This window comes from Schistocerca cancellata, chromosome 2 (genome assembly GCF_023864275.1).
Source record: "Schistocerca cancellata isolate TAMUIC-IGC-003103 chromosome 2, iqSchCanc2.1, whole genome shotgun sequence".
Lineage (NCBI taxonomy): Eukaryota > Metazoa > Arthropoda > Insecta > Orthoptera > Acrididae > Schistocerca > Schistocerca cancellata.
Genome location: NC_064627.1, coordinates 859,367,277 through 859,387,741, shown reverse-complemented (window position 1 = coordinate 859,387,741; position 20,465 = coordinate 859,367,277). Strand labels below are relative to the sequence as shown.

The 20,465-nt window shown below is 38.4% G+C and overlaps 1 protein-coding gene across 4 annotated transcripts in view; it reads left to right on the top strand.

Annotated features, from left to right (window-relative positions):
• Positions 1-20,465, top strand: part of LOC126162796 (CD109 antigen-like) — a 237,194-nt gene that overhangs the window by 163,807 nt on the left and 52,922 nt on the right. For 2 of the 4 annotated variants that reach the window (XM_049919517.1, XM_049919516.1), the window contains exons 15-21: positions 5,123-5,378; positions 9,948-10,065; positions 11,706-11,898; positions 12,045-12,205; positions 14,633-14,771; positions 16,013-16,131; positions 20,006-20,145. In XM_049919517.1, the coding sequence (XP_049775474.1) occupies positions 5,123-5,378; positions 9,948-10,065; positions 11,706-11,898; positions 12,045-12,205; positions 14,633-14,771; positions 16,013-16,131; positions 20,006-20,145 (1,126 nt within the window). The remainder of the gene's footprint in view (positions 1-5,122; positions 5,379-9,947; positions 10,066-11,705; positions 11,899-12,044; positions 12,206-14,632; positions 14,772-16,012; positions 16,132-20,005; positions 20,146-20,465) is intronic. The other 2 variants (XM_049919519.1, XM_049919518.1) reach the window with 1 other exon arrangement.

Genomic DNA, 20,465 nt, shown 5'->3' with positions numbered 1-20,465 from the left:
CTAAATAACATAATACAATTTTGCCCCTGTGAAAGAGCATTTATGGAGGAAATGGCACAGAACCAGACAGAAGCGCTAATGTAAAGCTTAATGGTATGCCCATGATATATTCCATCTAATATAACACATAGATACATAAAAAACAAGTCACACTGATGCCGACTTATAAATATACACAAGTTCTTGTGCTCGACATATACACTTTCCACTCATATCTCCATCTTTATTTTCCTATGCAAACATGCATTTGCACAAGTGCACTCCTCCCCCTCCTCAGCAAGCACTCTCGCTTCTGTTTATGTTTGGTTTATTTAAATACTTAAGAGTTTTGATTGTATAAATCAGACTTAGGAAAATGGTTCAAATGGCTCTGAGCACTATGGGACTTAACATCTGAGCTCATCAGTCCCCTAGAACTTAGAACTACTTAAACGTAACTAACCTAAGGACATCACACACATCCATGCCTGAGGCAGGATTCGAACCTGTGACCATAGCGGTCGCGCAGTTCCAGACTGAAGCGCCTAGAACCGCTCGGCCACAGTATAAAATAAAATTAAATACTATTTATTACAAATTTTATAAATCAGGAAATATTGACTGAAATACTGAGAACAGAGAAAAATTATTGTATTTGTGCCCTTTCTTTTGTCAGTACAAGAACTGAGATTAGTTGAAGTTCTTGTGTAGATATTATATCTAATATCAAGATGTTTATATACTAGTTACATTTTAACAATGTAGAAAAGTACTGATTGCACTTACCATAAAGAAGACATTTTAAGTTACAGACAGGTACAGTTAAAAAACACTTGCATAAAGCTTTTGGCCACAGCCTTCACCAGCAAAAGAGAAACACACCCCATTCATACATACAAGCAAGCACTCCTCATTCACACATGACTGCCAATACTGGTAGTGCAGGCTGGAATGCCATTCTGGCCCAAGCTGCCAGGGCATTCCGACATGAGCTGCTGGTGTTGGCGGTAAAGTGTGTGTGAGGTGTACTGCTTGTGTGAATGAATGGCATGTGTTTCTCTTTTGCTGATGAAGGCTGTGACCGAATGCTTTATGGAAGTGTCTTTTAATTATGCCTGTCTGCATCTTAATGTGTCTTCTGTACTATAAGTAGCAATCTGTCTTTTCCTGCATTGTTGATATTCCTACCTGAGGTTTCCCTAGTTATATTTTAGCATAACTACATGTTATATTTTTATCATTTATAAATGCAAAACAAAGGCAGAAGTCTTCCCCCTCTCCCATTTCTCCTTCTACCAGTTTGTGTTCGTAAATTGTTCAGATGTTCTTCATTATGGTCTTTCATAAAATACAGCTGATATATTTTTATTAATTATTAGTTATTGTCTGCTCACATAACACTGTATAAGGACTACAAATGAATTGTACAATCTTTTGGTAAATACTCCTGTTCTAAACACTCAGTTGCATATTATTATTTTCAATGAAAAGCTGCAAGGTACAAAGTAACTATGGCTTAGCTACTTACTATTAAATGGTGATGGTTGTAGTCGTTATATATTTAAATATGTGTGTTTTTTGCTTGTGTGAAAAAAGAAAGGGGAGGATTGTTATATCCATGAACATCTTAAAAGCAGTAATGTGGTTTGATGACCCTTTAAAACATTGTAATTTTCTTAAAGTGATTAAAAAGGCACTCAGTCATAAGACATGTTCAACAAATAAATGCAATACGTCAAGCAAATATTTTTCATACGTGTACAATGTTTGAAAATATACAATGACCACCTTACTCCCCATACTTCCACCCCGATCTCCAAAACGCAAGGTCATGCGGAAGAAATGTGAGAGAAATAATGGAAGGGTGCATGTGCATGTTTGTTGACTAGAGGCTTTTCTTTTGTTTTGTGCATGTAAATATGGTCTTAGCTGTATCTCTGTGATAACAAGAAAAGAAGGTAAGTGCATAAACAAGGTGTGTGTGTGTGTGTGTGTGTGTGTGTGTGTGTGTGTGTGTGTGTGTTTGTGTTTTTTCTACTGGTGAGTGTTTATCTTCTTTTTTATCACTGTTTTTAGTTAAGTGATGTGTCTGTAGATGACTAACATGGCTTGTGAAGGCAAGCAGCTTTTTGTGGTGAGAGTTTCCTCAGGCTGGACATGCTTGTCTTGCAATCATCCTTGAGGTGGTGGCTGACCTGCACTAGAGAATAACCTGTGTAGGGTCGTCAAGTTGTACCTATTCTGTGATCATATGTTTTCTTATGTTGCTATGAAATTATTTAGTTAACTGAAAGAATATCCCAGGTGTTTGCAGATCGAGAAAAAACACACATTTGTGCTGAGCTTGCTGAAGAGAAAGTTGATGGAAGTACAACAAAGTCACAGTAAAACCACACATTACTGGTTTGAGGAAGACACTTCTTTCTTGCATTCTGTTGGTTTTTCTCCTCCTTGTGAAGCAAACAGGAAGATAATGAAACTTAAAGTAACTAATTAGTAGTTAAATGAATAACGTAGATTCCAGGAACAGTAAAAAGCATAAGGTAATGATCAAAATGGTGTGGTGGAGTCATAATTCAAAGTCTGGTCTCAGCATTATTGGCTTGGTCTCCTCTCCAAATTTTTCCTTGCCCCCTCAACACTGTTTGCCCACTGCCACTCTTCCCCCTTCTTTGCCCCCCAGCCAATGCCACTTTCAGTTCAGTCCTTCAAGTGAAACTACTTGAAGCCACCCAACAATTCAGCCTACTCACTTCTAGTGTTGACTCAGTAAAGCATATATTTACCAAGTAAAGTGTAACAGCGATCAAAGAATAGAACTTGCATTCTGAAAAAGCAGTACTCAAATCCCTCTCAGGCCATCTACATTTAAGTTTTTTGTGGTTTCCCTAAATTAAGACAATTCACCAAATGATTCCTTTGGAAAAAGACACCATTGCTTATCTATCCCATCCTTGACCAGTCTCACCTTGTGCTCATCCTCTAATGACCTCACCATTGCATCTTAACCTTCCTTCCTTTCAGTATTCCTTATCGCATCCCCTCACGATTGCATCTTAACCTTCCTTCCTTTCAGTATTCCTTATCGCGTCTCTCATCTTTATTTTCTTGTCATTTCTTCTCCACAATCCAAAATTTAACAGAAGTCACATTATTTTCTCATCCTGCAATTCCATCTTTTCCCAATTATTCATTTCCCTTAACCTCTGTAACAAGTTGCATTTCTGCTTAACTCTCTGTGTATGTTGCCTATGCCGGTGCATTCCCACCTTACCTGAACCTATGTCATACTCTTCATTTTTATAATTATACACGATGTGCTTCTCCTCATTCTGTCCCTCCCCTTCTGTTGTTCCTTTGTTTGATTGTTCACATCAGTTCCCCCTATAACATTTATTTTTACCAGAAAAGGTCTGATATTGACCAAAAAAGATCAAGAGTGCTATAGAGGACTGCTTGGTAGAGAATTCAATTATAAATTAGAAAGATATCATATTTGGTTGCCCAGCATGTGAATAAATAGCAAATTGTAAGTATAAACAGTTGTAAGATTTCAAAGTATAAACAGTTGTAAGATTTCAAAGTGCTTACATGACTATTAACAAGTGATACTAATTTACATGAAACAGTTTGAGACAGAATGGAAATATGTTTATGTACCTATTGAAACAGCATCCATTAGACCAAGGCTGTGTTGTCACCCCCACCCCCTTTTTATATTTCTTCCATATTTCTTCCATATGTCTTTGGGGTTTGTGTCACATGAATCTGATATGATGATGAACATATTCTCAGGGAATACATCAGTAAGTAAGCAAGTAAGTAGGTGAGTAGTGAATTGACACTGTTCTGAATCACATATAATCATGAAACTTTTTGGCAGATTAAAACTGTATGTCAGACCAAGACTCGAACTTGGGAACTTCACATTTCTTGGGCAAGTGCTATATCGACTGAGCAAACCAAGCACGATCCACAACCTGTCCTCACAGTGAAGGTGTGAAGATGGGTTTTGAGTCATGCATAGGGAGCTGAGGCGGTAGAACACTTGCCCACAAAAGGCCCCTGAGTTCGAGTCTCGATCTGGTGCACAATTTTAATCTGACTGGAAGTTCTGTATGAGCGCACACTCCATTGCAGAATGAAACATTTATTCCCCCAGGCTGTGGCTAAGCCATGTCTCTACAAATCCTTTCTTCCAGGAGTACTGGTTGTGCAAGTTTTACAGGAAACCTTCTCTGAAGTTTTGAAAGTAGTAGATGAGTTTATGATGGCAGTAAAGCTGTGATGATCATTCTGTACCATCACATACCTACTTGGCTTTTTCTGGTTTGAATTTATTTTAGTTCCTCCTATTGGTAATCCTTTGTAGTCATTCCAGTGTCTTTCTCTTCTTTTCTGTATTTTGCATTCGTCCTTCATTTCCACCTGCACCATTTTATTTATTGCGCCATATTATTTATTTCAATTTTGGTTCTCAGCTTTGACGTACTGATTGCCAGCACATTGGTTAGTTCTTCGGAATTAGAATCTTGACTGTTAAAATGTAGTTACCTCTCGTTTCATATAAATTGTCTCAAATCTGGACTACAGTTTGGATTGAATTGTGTAACTATATGGAACATGCAGATCTCTGTACTTTTCCTTCTCTATGCGTTATCCTTTCTTCTGAAAAAGGATTACTTTAATGCCCTCAAAGTCCGGAATTCAGTGTGTGCGCTCTGCAAGCCACTATTTCAGCAGCTGGTAAACTGTGGTGTTACACTTTGACCTGAAATTATATAACTTTATATTTTGAGATAAAGAAAAATATTCATTACCAAATCTCAGCAGTAATATATAGGTAACATATCAACATGTAATATAAAATTATTCAGTACTGATGTGAGTGGTGACATAGTAATAATTAATGTTGCCTGAAGTTAAGTTTAAAAAACTAAAGGGAAACTGAAAACGTGGTGTTAGCAATAAACAGCCAAATTTTCTCTGACAACAAAATGAAGAAAATATAGCTGGAATTGTGTGAAGGGAGCTGCAAGCATCTCGACTGCGACACCTGGGATGCATGCAAGGTGTACGGTACCAAGGCATCAGCACTGTGTGGCCTCGTGTGAGAACTGAATGAGGTGAATGTGTCTTGCAGGGCCGCTGCCGGTGCCAGGTTCGGGCCCCGGGCTGCGCGCGCAGGACGGTCCCCACTTCCGCACAACCCCACCCCCTGGGGCTCCCACACTCAAGCCGGACCTCGGGCCTCCTGTCGCTTACACACCTGTCACCAGACCACCCCTTGCGGGGCCCTACGCCTTCTCACGAATCCCTGCCCCCGTCTGGAATAAGCCACGCGTCTTTCTTCTGCACGACCTCGCGTCGCCGTGGCTCTTTGCCAACTTGTCTTCTGGGTATGGATGTACACAATTGGGGATCTGGTACTTTCTCCACCCTATTTAGAATTTTATGTTGGTTTGGCAGTTGTAGACATCTGCTGTGTCTGGCTTCAGGTATTCTTTCAGGTATGCAGTTAATAGCTGTTAAGTGAAGCTGTTACGAATCGATCAGACACACTTTTATTAGTGTTTCAGATCTTATTTTACTCTTTAATAATTACTGCTTCTGGTGTAATAGTATTATCTGATTTAGAACCAGTGAAATAATACAATTTGTACTAAATTGTCATCATATAGGTATGTGTAAGAAGACTGCTTAGTGGTTTAAAGTATCCGGATAGTAATTGGAATGTCTTATAATAATATTTTTCTCAGTAATTGTCCAAAGCTCTGAACAGAAGAACACTCACATTCCATGGATTGATTTGCTTGGAAGGAGAAATGGGTTTTTTGCTGTCTTTAAGGACTTATTTCTGAGGTTGAAGGAAGGCAGGAGGTCATTTCTTTATCACAGATTTTGGTCAAATCAAGCATTGTATCAATTGTCTACATGTATGTATAAAAGTTGCATGGAAGTAGGATGTCACTAATAAATGTTGATTGTTTTTAACATGCAAATTATCAATGATAATCATAACTGTAACTGTCCATTTACTTGCCCATCGACTTGTCCAGTTGATACCACAGCAGAACCAAAACACAGGAGTAAAGAGTGATAAGGGCATCAAAAATGAACTGGACTAGACTTCATAATCAACCTGTTTGATAATCTCCTAAAATACCATAAATGCCGTCAACTAAACTACACTCATGCTCATAAATTAAGGATAATTGCAGAACGTAGTGCCACACAACATGGCACTACACAAAACTGGCGCTAATAGTATAGGCACATAGGGAACACACACGGCACAGATCTGTAAGTCCACAGTATTGGTGATAAGTTGAGAAAACTGTCCCAAAACACATGTACCACAAAATGCCACTGTTTCCTGTGCACGTAACCCGACATCAATATAGGATATGATCACCATGCACACGTACACAGGCCGCACAACGGGTTCGCATACTCAGGATCAGGTGGTCGAACAGCTGCTGGGTTATAGCCTCCCATTCTTGCACTAGTGCTTGTTGGAGCTCCTGAAGTGTCCTAGGGGTTTGAAGATGTGCAGCGATATGTCGACCGAGAGCATCCCAGACGTGCTCAATGGGATTTAGGTCTGGAGAACAGGCAGGCCACTCCATTCACCTGATATCTTCTCTTTCAAGGTACTCCTCCACGATGGCAACTCGGTGGGGCCATGTGTTATCATCCATCGTGAGGAAGATGGAACTCATTGCACCCCTGAAAAGGCAGACATACAGGTGCAAAATGATGTTGCGATAAATCTGACCTGTTACAGTTCCTCTGTCAAAGGCATGCAGGGGTGTACGTGCACCAATCATAATCCCACACCACACCATCAAACCACAACCTCCATACAGGTCCCTTTCAAGGACATTAAGGGGTTGGTATCTGGTTCCTGGTTCACGCCAGATGAAAACCCGGCGAGAATCACGCTTCAGACTATACCTGGACTTCTCCGTGAACATAACCTGGGACCACTGTTCCAATGACCATGTACTGTGTTCTTGACACCAGCCTTGGGCTCTCCTGTGGCCAGGGGTCAGTGGAATGCACCTTTCAGGTCTCTGGGCAAATAAACCATGTCTGTTCAGTTGTGTGTAGACTGTTTGTGTGGAGACAACTGTTCCAGTGCCTGTGGTAAGGTTCCAAGCAAGGCTACCTGCAGTACTCCGTGGCCGTCTGCGGGCACTGATGGTGAGATATCGGTCTTCTAGTGGTGTTATACACTGGACGTCCCGTACTGTAGTGCCTGGACATGTTTCCTGTCTGCTGGAATTTTTGCCATAATCTTGAGATCGCACTTGAGGCACACGGAGGGCCCGTGCTGTGACCTACTGTGTTTGACCAGCCTCCAATCGCCCTAGTATTCTACCCTCCATAACGTCATCAATATGTGTTCTTTGAGCCATTTTTGACACACAGTCACCATTAGCACATCTGAAAATGTCTGCAAACTTACTCGCTGCACCGTACTCTGTCATGCACGAACACACCTCTGCGTATGTGGACTGCTGCCAGCGCCGCCGTGCGACGACCGCAGGTCAAGTGCACCGCATGGTCATAGCCCAAGCCTGAGCCACCAGAGTGTTGTTTTACCATGTATCAGCATTATCCTTAATTTATGAGCACGAGTGTACCGTATTTACTCGAATGTAAGCCGCACTCGAATCTAAGCCGCACCTGAAAAATGAGACTCGAAATAAAGGAAAAAAAAATTCCCAAATCTAAGCCGCGCCTGAAATTTGAGACTCGAAATTCAAGGGGAGAGAAAAGTTTTAGGCCGCACCTCCAAATCGAAACAAAGTTGGTCCATTGTAATATGAGACACAATTTAGGTCGAATGAATGACGATACAGCTACAGTAGTTTGGTTCGAGTCGAAAGCTTAGCAGTTAAGCTTTACCAGGTAGCCATTGCTATGCGTCAGGCGCTCCGTCTGTATTTATACGGATACCTTCCTTTTTCACGTGCTTCGTCTGGTTTGAATCGATTGCTTATTTTGCTTTGATCTGATAAGTGCCGTTTTCTATGTTATAGGTGTTTACGTCAGTCACTCCAAGCTGAAAATGCATTACTATACTGTGTCATGCTTTGTTTGTCGCATTCTGATAGTGCGTGTTTACGGCCTGTCGCTGCTCGCGGCATGGCTTGCTTTTGTGCGCGCTACCGCCGCCTACAATTAAAAAAAGAGAGGAATCGTCTCATTAGCGAAACAATGGCAAGAGACTGCTATTTGTTGTTACTTACACTGGTGCTTTCTTTGATAATGATCAACAAGAACCAAATAATAGACTGCGTATGATAGAACATGTTGTGAATGAGAGTTTGGCGAAAATTTTTCTCCGTTTGAAAATCTTTGCGGCCGCTTCTTTAGTACATCAAATTCTGCACAGAAATTAGTCATCTTAGATTTAAAAATCTAGTCAGTTGCCGTGCTTCATTTCTGACTATATCATTATTAGGCATAAGAGTAATACGAATATAAACATGACACGATACGTATATTCTGCCGCGTTTGCTGTTGTCTCACTCTAGTTTCGTAGTTTATTTGGCAGACAGGATTTAAATGAGATAGAAGCAAACACGAAAGAATACATGGCAAAATGTTTATATTCGTATTATTCTTATGGTGAAGAGAATACTGCATGTGATTCACATTTCATCAGGTTCCTATTAGCAACCATCTCTTCTCACGGGTAGGAAAAAATTCAGAACGTAGAGTTGGCCATATTGACAAAAATCCCAGTATTACCAGTCGGATTTTCGTAGTACATTGAAATTCGAAGATGAACAATACGGAATTTGTATTTACTTCGTCGGATAATGTATGAAAATGCAGTGGTCGAAACTCGGGCGGAGAAAAAAAGCTCGTCTTCCAATTTTTTTTTTTTTTAATTTTATTTATTGACGCAGAGGTTTTGGCGCAAGTATTTATCTTTGTGTGTACAAAGGATGCCTGTGTAGCGCTACATATATTCGACGGCAGAAGTTAGTTGTGGCGGCACCTATCAACATTTTTCAGAACTTCAGCTTGCTTTGCACTCGATTCTAAGCCGCAGGCGGTTTTTTGGATTACAAAAACCAGAAAAAAAGTGCGGCTTAGATTCGAGTAAATACGGTAAATAACAAACAAACCAACATAAGGAAAAGTTGTTTAATGGTGGGATTATGTGTGAAATAGATATGGATCAAATTGACTGACTGATCCATGGCCATGTGTCACATTTTGATCTCAAGCAGGACAGCTGACTGTTGAGACAAGTGACAGTTACACATATTAGGTGTAAAGCTTGCAGTTCACAATAATGCCAAGGAAAAGAAAAAGGTGTAGTTTGCGTGCACAAAATAGTTAAATGCTTAACCCAGTTATTTGTGTATGTCATACGTTAAGTGAAGTATGATTTCCTACATTTACAGTGTAATGCAACAAAAGTACATACATTTTGCATTGAGAAATGATGGACTGATGTTCAATCTGTCATGTATGTTACTGTTCTTTCTTCTTTCAAGCCTTTCAGAGTGGTTTGGCTGCATGCTCAGTAGAGAATGGGGCCAGTTGTGTGTGTATTGCATTTGTCTCTGCTTGTCACTAGTTTTGATTTGATATTAAAGTGCTTCAGGACTGACTTGATCTGGTCTATCATAGGATGTAGTATGGAAAATCAGTATGGTTGGCATGGAGGTTGGTTTTGAATTGGGTTGCAGTTTGTCCCAGAGATTTAATTAGTGATTTCAAATTGTTTATATCCTTAGTGGTGCATTAAAACAGTGCAGACCATGCATTCCATAATATAAGTGGTGCAAGAAGTTGTGAATTTATTAAGCTACACTTTAGAAATATGCTTGTAGACACTCAGATAAACTTGATGTAAGAACAGTTTTACCTAAAAATAATTATTTTGAGCTTCTAAATATAATTTTGTACTAGTTCCACTCATTTATTTATTATTTTTGTAGGCCAAGTGGAAAAACTTCATTGAAAAGTAAGGTTCCTGACACCATCACGTCTTGGATTCTCACAGCCTTTTCAGTAGACACATTGTTTGGACTTGGTCTGATAGAAACTCCTCAAAAGGTAAGATTATTTTCTTTTTATGATATCATTTAGATTGCATAGGGTCACTGCGAAAACAGTGCAGTTCTGTATACTGTGACTTCCACTTATGTCTAGTCAGTGTTATATGAATGTACTATCTTCGAGAGGCTAGAGCTTTGTTGGAAATATGAGAATGTATATACTCTACACTGACAGGTAAAAACCAAGGAAATCTCTTATATCTGAAGCTGCCACGAAGGCTCTTAACAAGTGCTCTGTTTTGGTAGTTTTTTTACTTGGAAGGTTACTTTATAAGTGACAATGAGATTTAAAGAACATCACTTTGTAATTGTGAACATTTACTGGCAAGAGGTTCAAGAGTGTAGATAATATTTTCCCTTAATTGTATGTAATTGTTATGTGTTATGAAAGTGCTAAAGATCTGTGTGTATGAATATTTTTATAATTACCAATCTGCTTGAGAAATACAGATAAAAAATTTGAATTACAGTTTAATTACAAATAAATATTGCACTCGTGTGTTTATAATTTGTTTTATGTAGCCCACAATCTTTTACTTTTTAATGTGTGAAATGTTAAAAGGAAGATTCTTAGAGCTGACACTTAAGCACAGCTGGAGAGCATCAGCATGCAAATGACAGATTTTTTACTATCATATAAAATGGATGAGGTATCTGATATAAAATGAAAAAGTGATGATCAGAATCTGAAGCTGGTGGGAATCTTGGTGTTAAATATTAAGTTTTTTCTTGATGACTTCTCCATCCAAAAGACAAATCCTGCTAGCACACCATGAATTTTTAAGGTAGCTGTGTGAAAAGCTCCTTAAAATCAAGTAGGATCAAACTGTCAAACAAATATCAAGACAGAACATAAACATTTGGCTGTTCTGTGTTTACTGAGACATTTGTAACTATGTTTCTCAGGAAATATAGATATCTGCAAGAACTAATGTTAGAAATTTTATCATTATGATATTTAGTTTATATTTTCCTTCCACTTCCGAGTGGTTTATCATTATTAGTTTCCTTACCACTCTCAGTTAAACATATTTAAGAATATTACAACTTTTTTTTTTGGCCATGGTGGTGTAATTTAGCAAGGCATGAGAATATTTATAAAAAGTAATTTAGTTTAGTTATAGATCTTTACAGCTATATTTTACTTTTTCTTGTAAAATTTCACCTACACTGAAGGGGAAATTTAACATAAACATGTTGTTCATCCACATATTTTCATTATAACTTTGTTAAATATCATGAAAGCTGCAAACACTTTTTTTTCTTTCTTTTATTATTTCAAACAGAATTGTTTCTCCTGCTGTTGTCATCAACAAGAGCCACTGTTTTATGTATGTTTGCTGGAATGGTTGACATTTTGTTACAAAGCTTACAACTTTTTATATTTTAATAGATTTGTTTCTACAGATTAAGTAAGAATATAAGTAGATTTGGGGCTGAGATTGGATTCTGATGCTCTGTGCAAAGTATGCACTGTATTAATAATATTTGCTGGCTTAGAACTTGTAGAGGAGCAGGACACTGGGTCCAATCCCAGCCAGGCAAATACTTTTACCTTTTCACTTACTATCAAGTCTTTGGTGCTTTACTTGGTTGTTACAGCCTCTTTTGCATTCAGTAAAATATCAATTTTTGCAGGTGCGAGTCTTCCGGCCATTTTTCATCTCTATCGATCTGCCATATTCTGTCATTCGTGGTGAGATTGTAGCAATACCTATAGTTGTCTTTAATTACATGGACAAGGATGTTGTAGCTGATGTTACTCTGGAGAAAGTCGAGCTTGGTACCTTTGAATTTGCTGAAGTGTCAAATGAGGTCAGCTCTGTGAATAGTAAGTATTAAATCTGTATAGTCTACAGCATTTTGTGTAAAAATTTCCTTTATGGATATCCACAATGAAATTAACTGTGCTATATGCTAATGTTTACAAGGCTGGAATGGATGTACCACTCACACTACATTTACTTACCATTGCAGAGGTGGAATTATATCGTAAGAAGCAAGTTACGGTGAAAGCCAACAGTGGTTCTTCAGTATCATTCATGATAACACCCAAGAAACTGGGCCACATAACAATTCAAGTAAAAGCCAAGTCTCCTCTGGCTGGTGATGCAGTGTTGAGGCAACTATTTGTTAAAGTAAGACATAAAACTACATACTGTCTTGTATCGGAAAACTTAACATATGTGTGAATACTGAAAGGGGGGAGTGGCAGGGGAGGGGGGGAGGGAGGGGGGGGAGGGGGAGAGAGAGAGGGGGAGGGGTGAATGTTGATGAAGGGGGGAGTGGTTTCCTTTTTATTTTGTGTTGGTTTCCTGAGGGAATTTGATATGTAAGCATTGTTGAATTTTCTCTAGAGAAATTATCTTTGTGTCTGATGATGTACATAGTATATAGGTGCTAGCTAGCCTTCTTTTGTATTAACTTTCACTTCATTAAGATGTTTTTATTATTATTATTATTTATTATTGATATCTTCTTGTACATTCAGCTGCATGCTGGTGTCTGACTGGCACAATATCTTGACAACATACATTGTTATCATTATATGCTCTGATACACTTAGCTCCCAAGGGAATTGCTCTTCCTTTTACAGGTGACCTCTAACCTCTCTTGTGGCCCTCTTGTGGTCTTCCCAAAGAACTGTAAATGTTCAGTTTGCCATCCACCCCCTGTAGCTGCTGTGGATTCAGATGGATTCTGTAAATCATCTGAACAGGTTCATAACCTCACCCCTGGGCCATGTCACTGCATTTGGCACTCTGCAGTAAATTCACATCCACTCCCAGCAGGATGGTCAACATTTTTTCTGTCTGCCATGTACGGTGCTGAAGAAATGCTTGCTTCATTTCCAGAATTGGAAACTCAACTCACTGTGTGTATATGCAGGCATTGTTGCTACTTCAGTTATACCGGATCCCAAATTGAGCCAGGATGGTAGTTAGTTTCTCTATTGCTAAGGATCCCACCCACCATCAGTTTGATCTTAATTTTTTCCCTGATCAGACTGTCCTACAGCCTGTGAAAATGAGCCAAGATTTTCTTCTCCTTGTAATTCACGGAATGCCTGTACTCTGCATAGGTGTCGACGACTGCAGATATACTGAGTTGACCCTTCTTGGTGTGGCATTGGTGTTCCACATATAGGATCTCAACTGCTCATACTCTTCAAACATATAGGCTTAATGCTGCTCTATGAAGTGGACTGAAAACATTGTAGAGAATATATGGAAGAAGTGGGAACTGTTGTGAAGTGTGGAAACCAATATACAATCTTATCGTTTGACAGGGTGACAATTCTTATGGAAAACTTGGCATTCTCAAGGAAGTATATTTTACCTGGAAAAATTAGGGAAATCCTAAGGAATTTCATAAAATCTCAGGAAATTCTGCATTTTTAACCTACATCTACATCAGTTAACCGCAAACCACCATAAGATGCGTGGCGGAGGGTACCCTGTACCACTACCTGTCATTTCCTCTCCTGTTCCACTTGCAAACAGAGCGAGGGAAAAATGCCTGTCCTTATATCTCCATATGAGCCCTAATTTTGTGTATCTTATCTTCGCGGTCTTTATGTGTGATGTGTGTTGACGGGAGCAGAATCATTCAGCAGTCAGCTTCAGATGCCAGTTCTCTAAATTTAGTGTTTCCCAAAAAGAATGCCACCTTCTCTCCAGGGATTCCTGTTTGAGTTCCTAAAGCATCTCCGTAACACTTATGTTTTGTTTGAACCTATCAGTAACAAGTCTAGCAGCGCCCCCCCCCCCCCCCCCTACCCCCCTCTGAATTGCTTCGATGTCTCCCTTCAGTCTGACCTGGTATGGATCCTAAACACTCGAGCATTGAAATAGAATTTTATTGAGTTTTATAAGTCACAAATCTTAAATTTCAAAATGTGTTATGAACATTATTCCATATAAATTATTGATGTTTAAAAACTGTCTTTAAACTGCTGCTTATTGTTATCGTTGATATGCAGGTGAGCTGAGAGGAAAGAAAAGTCATTATTGTGGAATGCTCACACTCACACTCTCCTCTTCACTATTGATTTCTGAGGATCTTCTTGACACCATCTACATCCTTGCAACTGGAATTCCCAGGAAATTTTGCTTCCAAGCCCAAGTAGCTGCTCTGTTTGATGGCTTTTGGTGTCACACTTAAATCCGACTGTAGGAATTCAGGGTAGTGTTGTTAGGATAGGAAGTAGCGAGTTGAGTTTATTTGACAGTGTTACTGAAAGCCTTCATGTGTTTGTAAAGGAAGATGACATCTACAGTTGAGAGGCAGGTGTATAAGTTTTGTTGGTGTTGTCTTCTGTGAGAAGACTAGTTGATGCAGCTCTGCATACTAACCCATACTTTGGAAAACTCTTCATTGCTGCACAAGTGCTGCAACCTTCTTACTGTACTTAACCTTTAGTTTCCCTGTGTATATTTGTGTATAATGATTATTTGCCTAATTTTACTTAGAGATGATTCATAGATTTCAGTGAAAGAACTGTTCTGACCATGTTGGCACAACATTGCTGTGCTAAATGTCTGTTATTACTTTTTTTGTTTCAGGCTGAAGGGGAGACACAGTACCGAAATAAAGCATTCTTCATTGATCTCAGAAGCACCAACAGTCACGAAACCAATGTCACATTAGAGATTCCTAGAAGTTCAGTTCCAGGGTCAGAGCAAATTGAGGTTTCAGCTGTCGGTAAGTGCTACAAATGAAGATTTACAATTTCATGTTGTTTGTGGTATCTATGAGGTGGAAGGGCGGGGGGAGGGGGGGGGGGGGGAGGAAATTACTCTGTGGTTCAGATCCTGTAGCAAATTGTGGCTGGATAAGTCAGTTCAAAGAAGGTAAAGGCTTACTGGCTTACTATCTGCAGTGGGACTATGCCAAGTAAAGTTGTGTAGTCCTAGACATGCCCTCACGTCCATTGAATTGATGACAACTTTGTCAGTTGTTCTTTCCTACAAGCTTTTTGTGGTGGTACAAAGAATGTGATGATAAATACGACTTTATTGAAAAGTTTATTCATTGTGGGTCTGTTGGGTATCATGACCGCATTTTACTATGAATAAATTATCATAGATAGTTGTGTCCAGTCACTAATGGTGTATACTTTTTCATTAAGTAGTTTTTCATTTGAAGCTCATCTTCAAGTTAGGCATATAGAAGTTTAGAGTATAATGCTTGGCACTGGAGCTTGGTTCATGTAGCAGTATGGGTGGTGTTTCTGTAAAGATCTGACAGCTTCAAATTCCATTGCCATTTAGTTGCAGTGTTGATCACTATGCACTATGTCTCATCAAAAAAGAACCGTACAAGTGCTGTACAACTATAATATAGTTGAAAGATCTTAGACAGAAGATAACTTTATGTATGAATGCATAGTCTTACAATGATATGACTGAATAAATCTTCACAGGCTACCAGCAGTGTCATATGGTTATACATCTACAAGCTGTTGGCTAATGGTCGTTGGCCATTATCAAGTGGTAACAGAGTGCCTCATGATTGCTGGTCTTATTGTTAATTAGCCATGATACTTGCAATGATGATCCCATTGTGAATAGTATAAACCAAGTGGTTTTTACATGAGAAGTGGACTATAAATTTTACTGTTAATTGGAATTCACAGGCATCAAACTCTGAAAGCTGAGTCAAAAGGTGATAGGAAATGTAGCAAGTGCAAACATGAAGTTTTTGTTCCAGTAAATATTTTAGGTGAAATTGTTAGTCAGTTACCTAAATTTCTTCTGCTCCAGTTTTGTTTTAATACTAAACTGTCTTTGAAAATTTCCCAGTATGGCTAATACCATTACTTCCAGCAAATTGGTATTTTTGTATTTCCATGAGTGTAAGTACTTTTGTTTTAAAAAAAAATTGTGTTTTGTAAAATGCAGTGTTATCTATAATGGTGAGTAAAGATACATAATGTTTTGCAGGTGACATATTGGGACCTAGTATTTTCAATCTTGACAAACTCATTAAGATGCCATATGGCTGTGGTGAGCAGAATATGTTGAATTTTGTACCCAACATTGTTGTAATGGAATATCTCAAGGTTAGTACTCAACTTTATATTATGAGTATTGTCTTGTAGATAACAGATAAATTTAAGATTGGAAGATTTTAGAATGATAGTGCCAAATCTGGTATGTTATTGTACTTTAAAATTATGTATTGAACATTTTACAATTGTGCTGTAAGTATTGGACAAATCGTGTGTGTATATTGCTATTTCAGTGGTTCACAGGTTATGACAAAAGCTTGTGGGGATGTTTTGTAGTACAGTTATATTTTAGTCTCATAGTTCATTGCTGTCTCAGTCAGTCTCTCCTCACCACAACATATAACTTGTCATGACACCCATTTGTAATGTACCAAAGGTGGGTATGAACAGTGTAGGAAAAGACAGATTGCTTTGTACCGTAAAGAAGTTACGTTAACTTACAGACAGGCACAACTAAAATGCACTCACATATAGCTTTTGGTCACAGCACTATTCACAAAACACACACACACACACACACACACACACACACACACACACACACACACACACACACACACACACACACGCAAGCAAGCACACCTCACCCACACACATGACCGCCAACTCCGTCATCTTGGGCCGGAATGCAACTTCACATGGGATGCAAGCAGTAATCTGGAGAGGATGGTGAAGGGAAAGGGGAAGGGATAGTAGTGTATGGGTGGGGAGAGAGATGAATGCTGTCTGGTAGAGTGTACAGGGACTAGACTGTCAACAGGCACAGCTTCAGGAGGTTGTTAGCCAGGGAGGTGGGAAAAAAGGAGAGGAGTGGGGAAATGTGGGTGGGTACATCAGCAGAGGGCTGCAAATAAACAGGGTGGGAGATGAGAATAGGGAGGAGATGATAGGACAGAGGGGGTGGAAACTGTTGGGTGGAGGGTATGGGGACAGTGTGTTACTGTAGGCTGTGGCCAATATAATTACGGGAGTGGAGAATGTGTTGTAAGGTCAACTCCCATCTGGGTTGCTCAGAAAAGCTGTTGGAGGAGGGAAGGACCCAGGTGGCTTGGGTATGATTTTAATATTAATAATAATAATAATAATAATAATAATAATGTGAACTATAAAAGTAATATACAAATGTTTTAATACAATGAGTGTGAATTGTTTAATCATCCTAAAATATGTAAAAGATTTCAGTGTGATGATAATAATAATAATAATAATAATAATAATAATAATAATAATAATAATAATTTGTGTACACTAGTGAATAATACTTACTTTAGCATAACACCCAAGAAATTGTGATTCAGATAACTATGGGTTTTGAAAAGCATACACCTGAAAATTTGAAAAGCATATGTGTCACACAATTAATTTCAAAAACTATAATAGCAACAAAATCCTACAACTTTGATAATTTCATAATTTGAAGTCAAAGTGAACACTAGCAGTCATTATCAATATTTCTTTAAATACCAAGATTTTGAATAGTGGTCCGCAAACTGTGGCTATACAGGTGTTTGAATGAGGGGAATCCTGTTCCTTTAAGTTGTTTCCACCTATATTCAGTGAAGTCTCTCTTCTTTGGGAGAATGTTTTAATACTTATAAAGTGCACAGTTCTACATTTTTTAACATTTGAAGTAAATTGCCAATTTTTTGCACCTCTTTGAGTCCTGTCAAGATCTAACTGGATATTTGTTTACAGATATTTTCATCTTTTTGACGTGTAGAAATTAGGCACATGTTTGGTATAAAAGAGTGGCAATATGGAGGGTACTCAGAAACAAAGTAGTTCATGCTGTCAGTAACTTTATTCATTTTCATTATTATTATTATTATTATTATTATTATTATTATTATTATTGGTGTGCTTCAGCATTGTCGTGCTAGAAAAACCAAAAGTTGGGTTGGCTCAATGCTTGAATTATTTTGAGTGTCTGTGTAATGTCATGTTCCATTCGTCATTTCATAGTCTGGCTTTTATTTTCCTTTTATGTTTTATTTATTTATTTTTTAAAGTTTGAGACCCCATGTTGTATCACTTTTGGTATAGGGACAGCCAGTATTTTATTTTCTGTAAGGTACAACTGACATACAAAAACACTGTTTTTTCAAGTGACCCAAACATGTTTCAGCACCTCCATGCCATCCTCGTGGGTTTTCTTTATTGAATCTTAATTTTACATAACATTCTTACATAGGTCATTTGCACATTATCCTGTACTAGTAGCTTGTCATGTTTTGCTTTGGCAGATCCTTTTTCTTTTGCGTTCTCATGAGTTGCTGAGAGGCACACATGATAATACATGTATTTTGTAGAATTTCATTTGTAATGAAATTTTTCACTTCACCACAACACAGTGTAAACTTTACTTCACTTCATCAAAACACAGTGTAAACTTTACTTCACTTCATCAAAACACAGTGTAAACTTTATGGATAACAAAGCTTACACTGTGTTCTGGTAAAGTGAAAAGTGTTCACTACTAACAAAATTATACAAAATATGTGTATCACTTGTGTGTGCTATCTCTCAATAACTCATGAGAGAGCAAAAGGAAAAGAATTTGCGAAACCAAAACAAGGCAAGCTACCAGTACCTGATAATGTACAAAGGTCTTATATGGGTTGTTCCAAAAGTCTCTCCACAGTGCCGTGTGATTGTTTGCCTGCCTGGGTTTTTCAGCAAAACAATAAACACACAACGATACTGCAATGATATTCTGTACCCATTCATAGCAGAACTTGTGTTAAGTGAAATACTGAACGATTATTTTCAACAAGATGGTGCAAGCGCGCATACAGCTTACGTTTCAATGTCACTGCTTGCTTATGTTTTTGGTGATCGCATAATTTCACAGGGACTTTGGCCCCCCACAATTGCCTGACCTAACACCACCTGACTTTTTCTTCTGGGGTGCAGCGAAAGCAACTGTCTATAAAAACCGACCAAAATCCATGGATGAATTGAAAATTGCAATATCCACTTTCACTACTTCTGTTACAGAAGAAATGTTAACTGCTTATGTTTGGAAACATGATTAGATGAAGTGTATTGTGTATTCATTAACAGGGGGGGGGTCACTTTCAACATTTAATGTGAAAAGTTATAAGCAAAAATGAATATTCAATAAATTAAGTTTTATTTCATGAGTTTCATTTCGGTATATTCACTGCAGCATACAGCACGCGCTGCTATCAGTCATACAGCACTGCAGAGAGACTTTTTGAACACCGCGTATAAGCATGTAATGTAAATTAAGATTCGATTAAAGAAACACTCACTGATAATGGCATAGAGGTGCTGAATCATGTTTGGGGCACATAAAAAAACAGTGTTTTTGTGTATAAGGTGGGCCTTATATCCAAAATTTTAATTGTAAACATGGGAAATACAAGAGCAGCAAGTCCAAATGATGAGCCACTATTTTATTCTGATAAGACAGGAACTTGTTGCTGTGTCTTGGCTAGAGTACTTTACTGTTAAATCAGAGTTTGTAGCCTTTAATAGTACTGTTAAGACACCATATGCCACTTACATTTATTTGGAGTGTAGTGTATACTAAGAAAAACCTTCTTCACTCCAGTGATAACCACATACCACATGAACATTTATTTAGCCAGCTTTAACATTTCCTCTATTTGATGCTATGATACATATGGTCTTCCTACAGATTCCAGACACAAAGGGTAAGTATGCTAATATCTCTCTCTCTCTCTCTCTCTCTCTCTCTCTCTCTCTCTCTCTCTCGTGTGTGTGTGTGTGTGTGTGTGTGTGTGTGTGTGTGTGTACGAAAAAACACAAACTCTGAATTTCACATATACTCACTATTATGCTACTGTCGTTTTGATATTGAGTAGCTCCTTTCTGTATGTGTTGTGAAAGGAGTACCTTGTAAGAAAACTGGATAGTAAATCACGTCTGATTGTTTCAGAACACAGACCAGCTGACACCTGCTGTCGAAACCAAAGCTTTGAAACACATGGAAAAAGGCTATCAACAAGAGCTTACATATCGCCGTGATGATGGTTCCTTCAGTGCATTTGGCAACAGTGACCAGCACGGAAGCACATGGTTTGTAAAAAGCTGCTTGTATCTTGTAACAAAATATGGAATTCCCTCTATGTTATCAAGCACATATTACTGTTAATTAAGTGATATTGAAATTAAGTGGCATGAAATCTCTTTGCCTACTGAATTCAGGACCTACTTTGGAGGGCATTGTTATTATGCCAGAATGTACACTGGTGCAGTGTCAAAATGCAAGTTATTTCTTGATTTAAGGTTCACTGACTAACTGTTACAGGTCCATGTAAATGATTCTGTGGTATTAACTACAAACCCTGTGAAGTAGTGTATTTATTGGTATGGCTGCCTTCAAAATATTTGTAAAC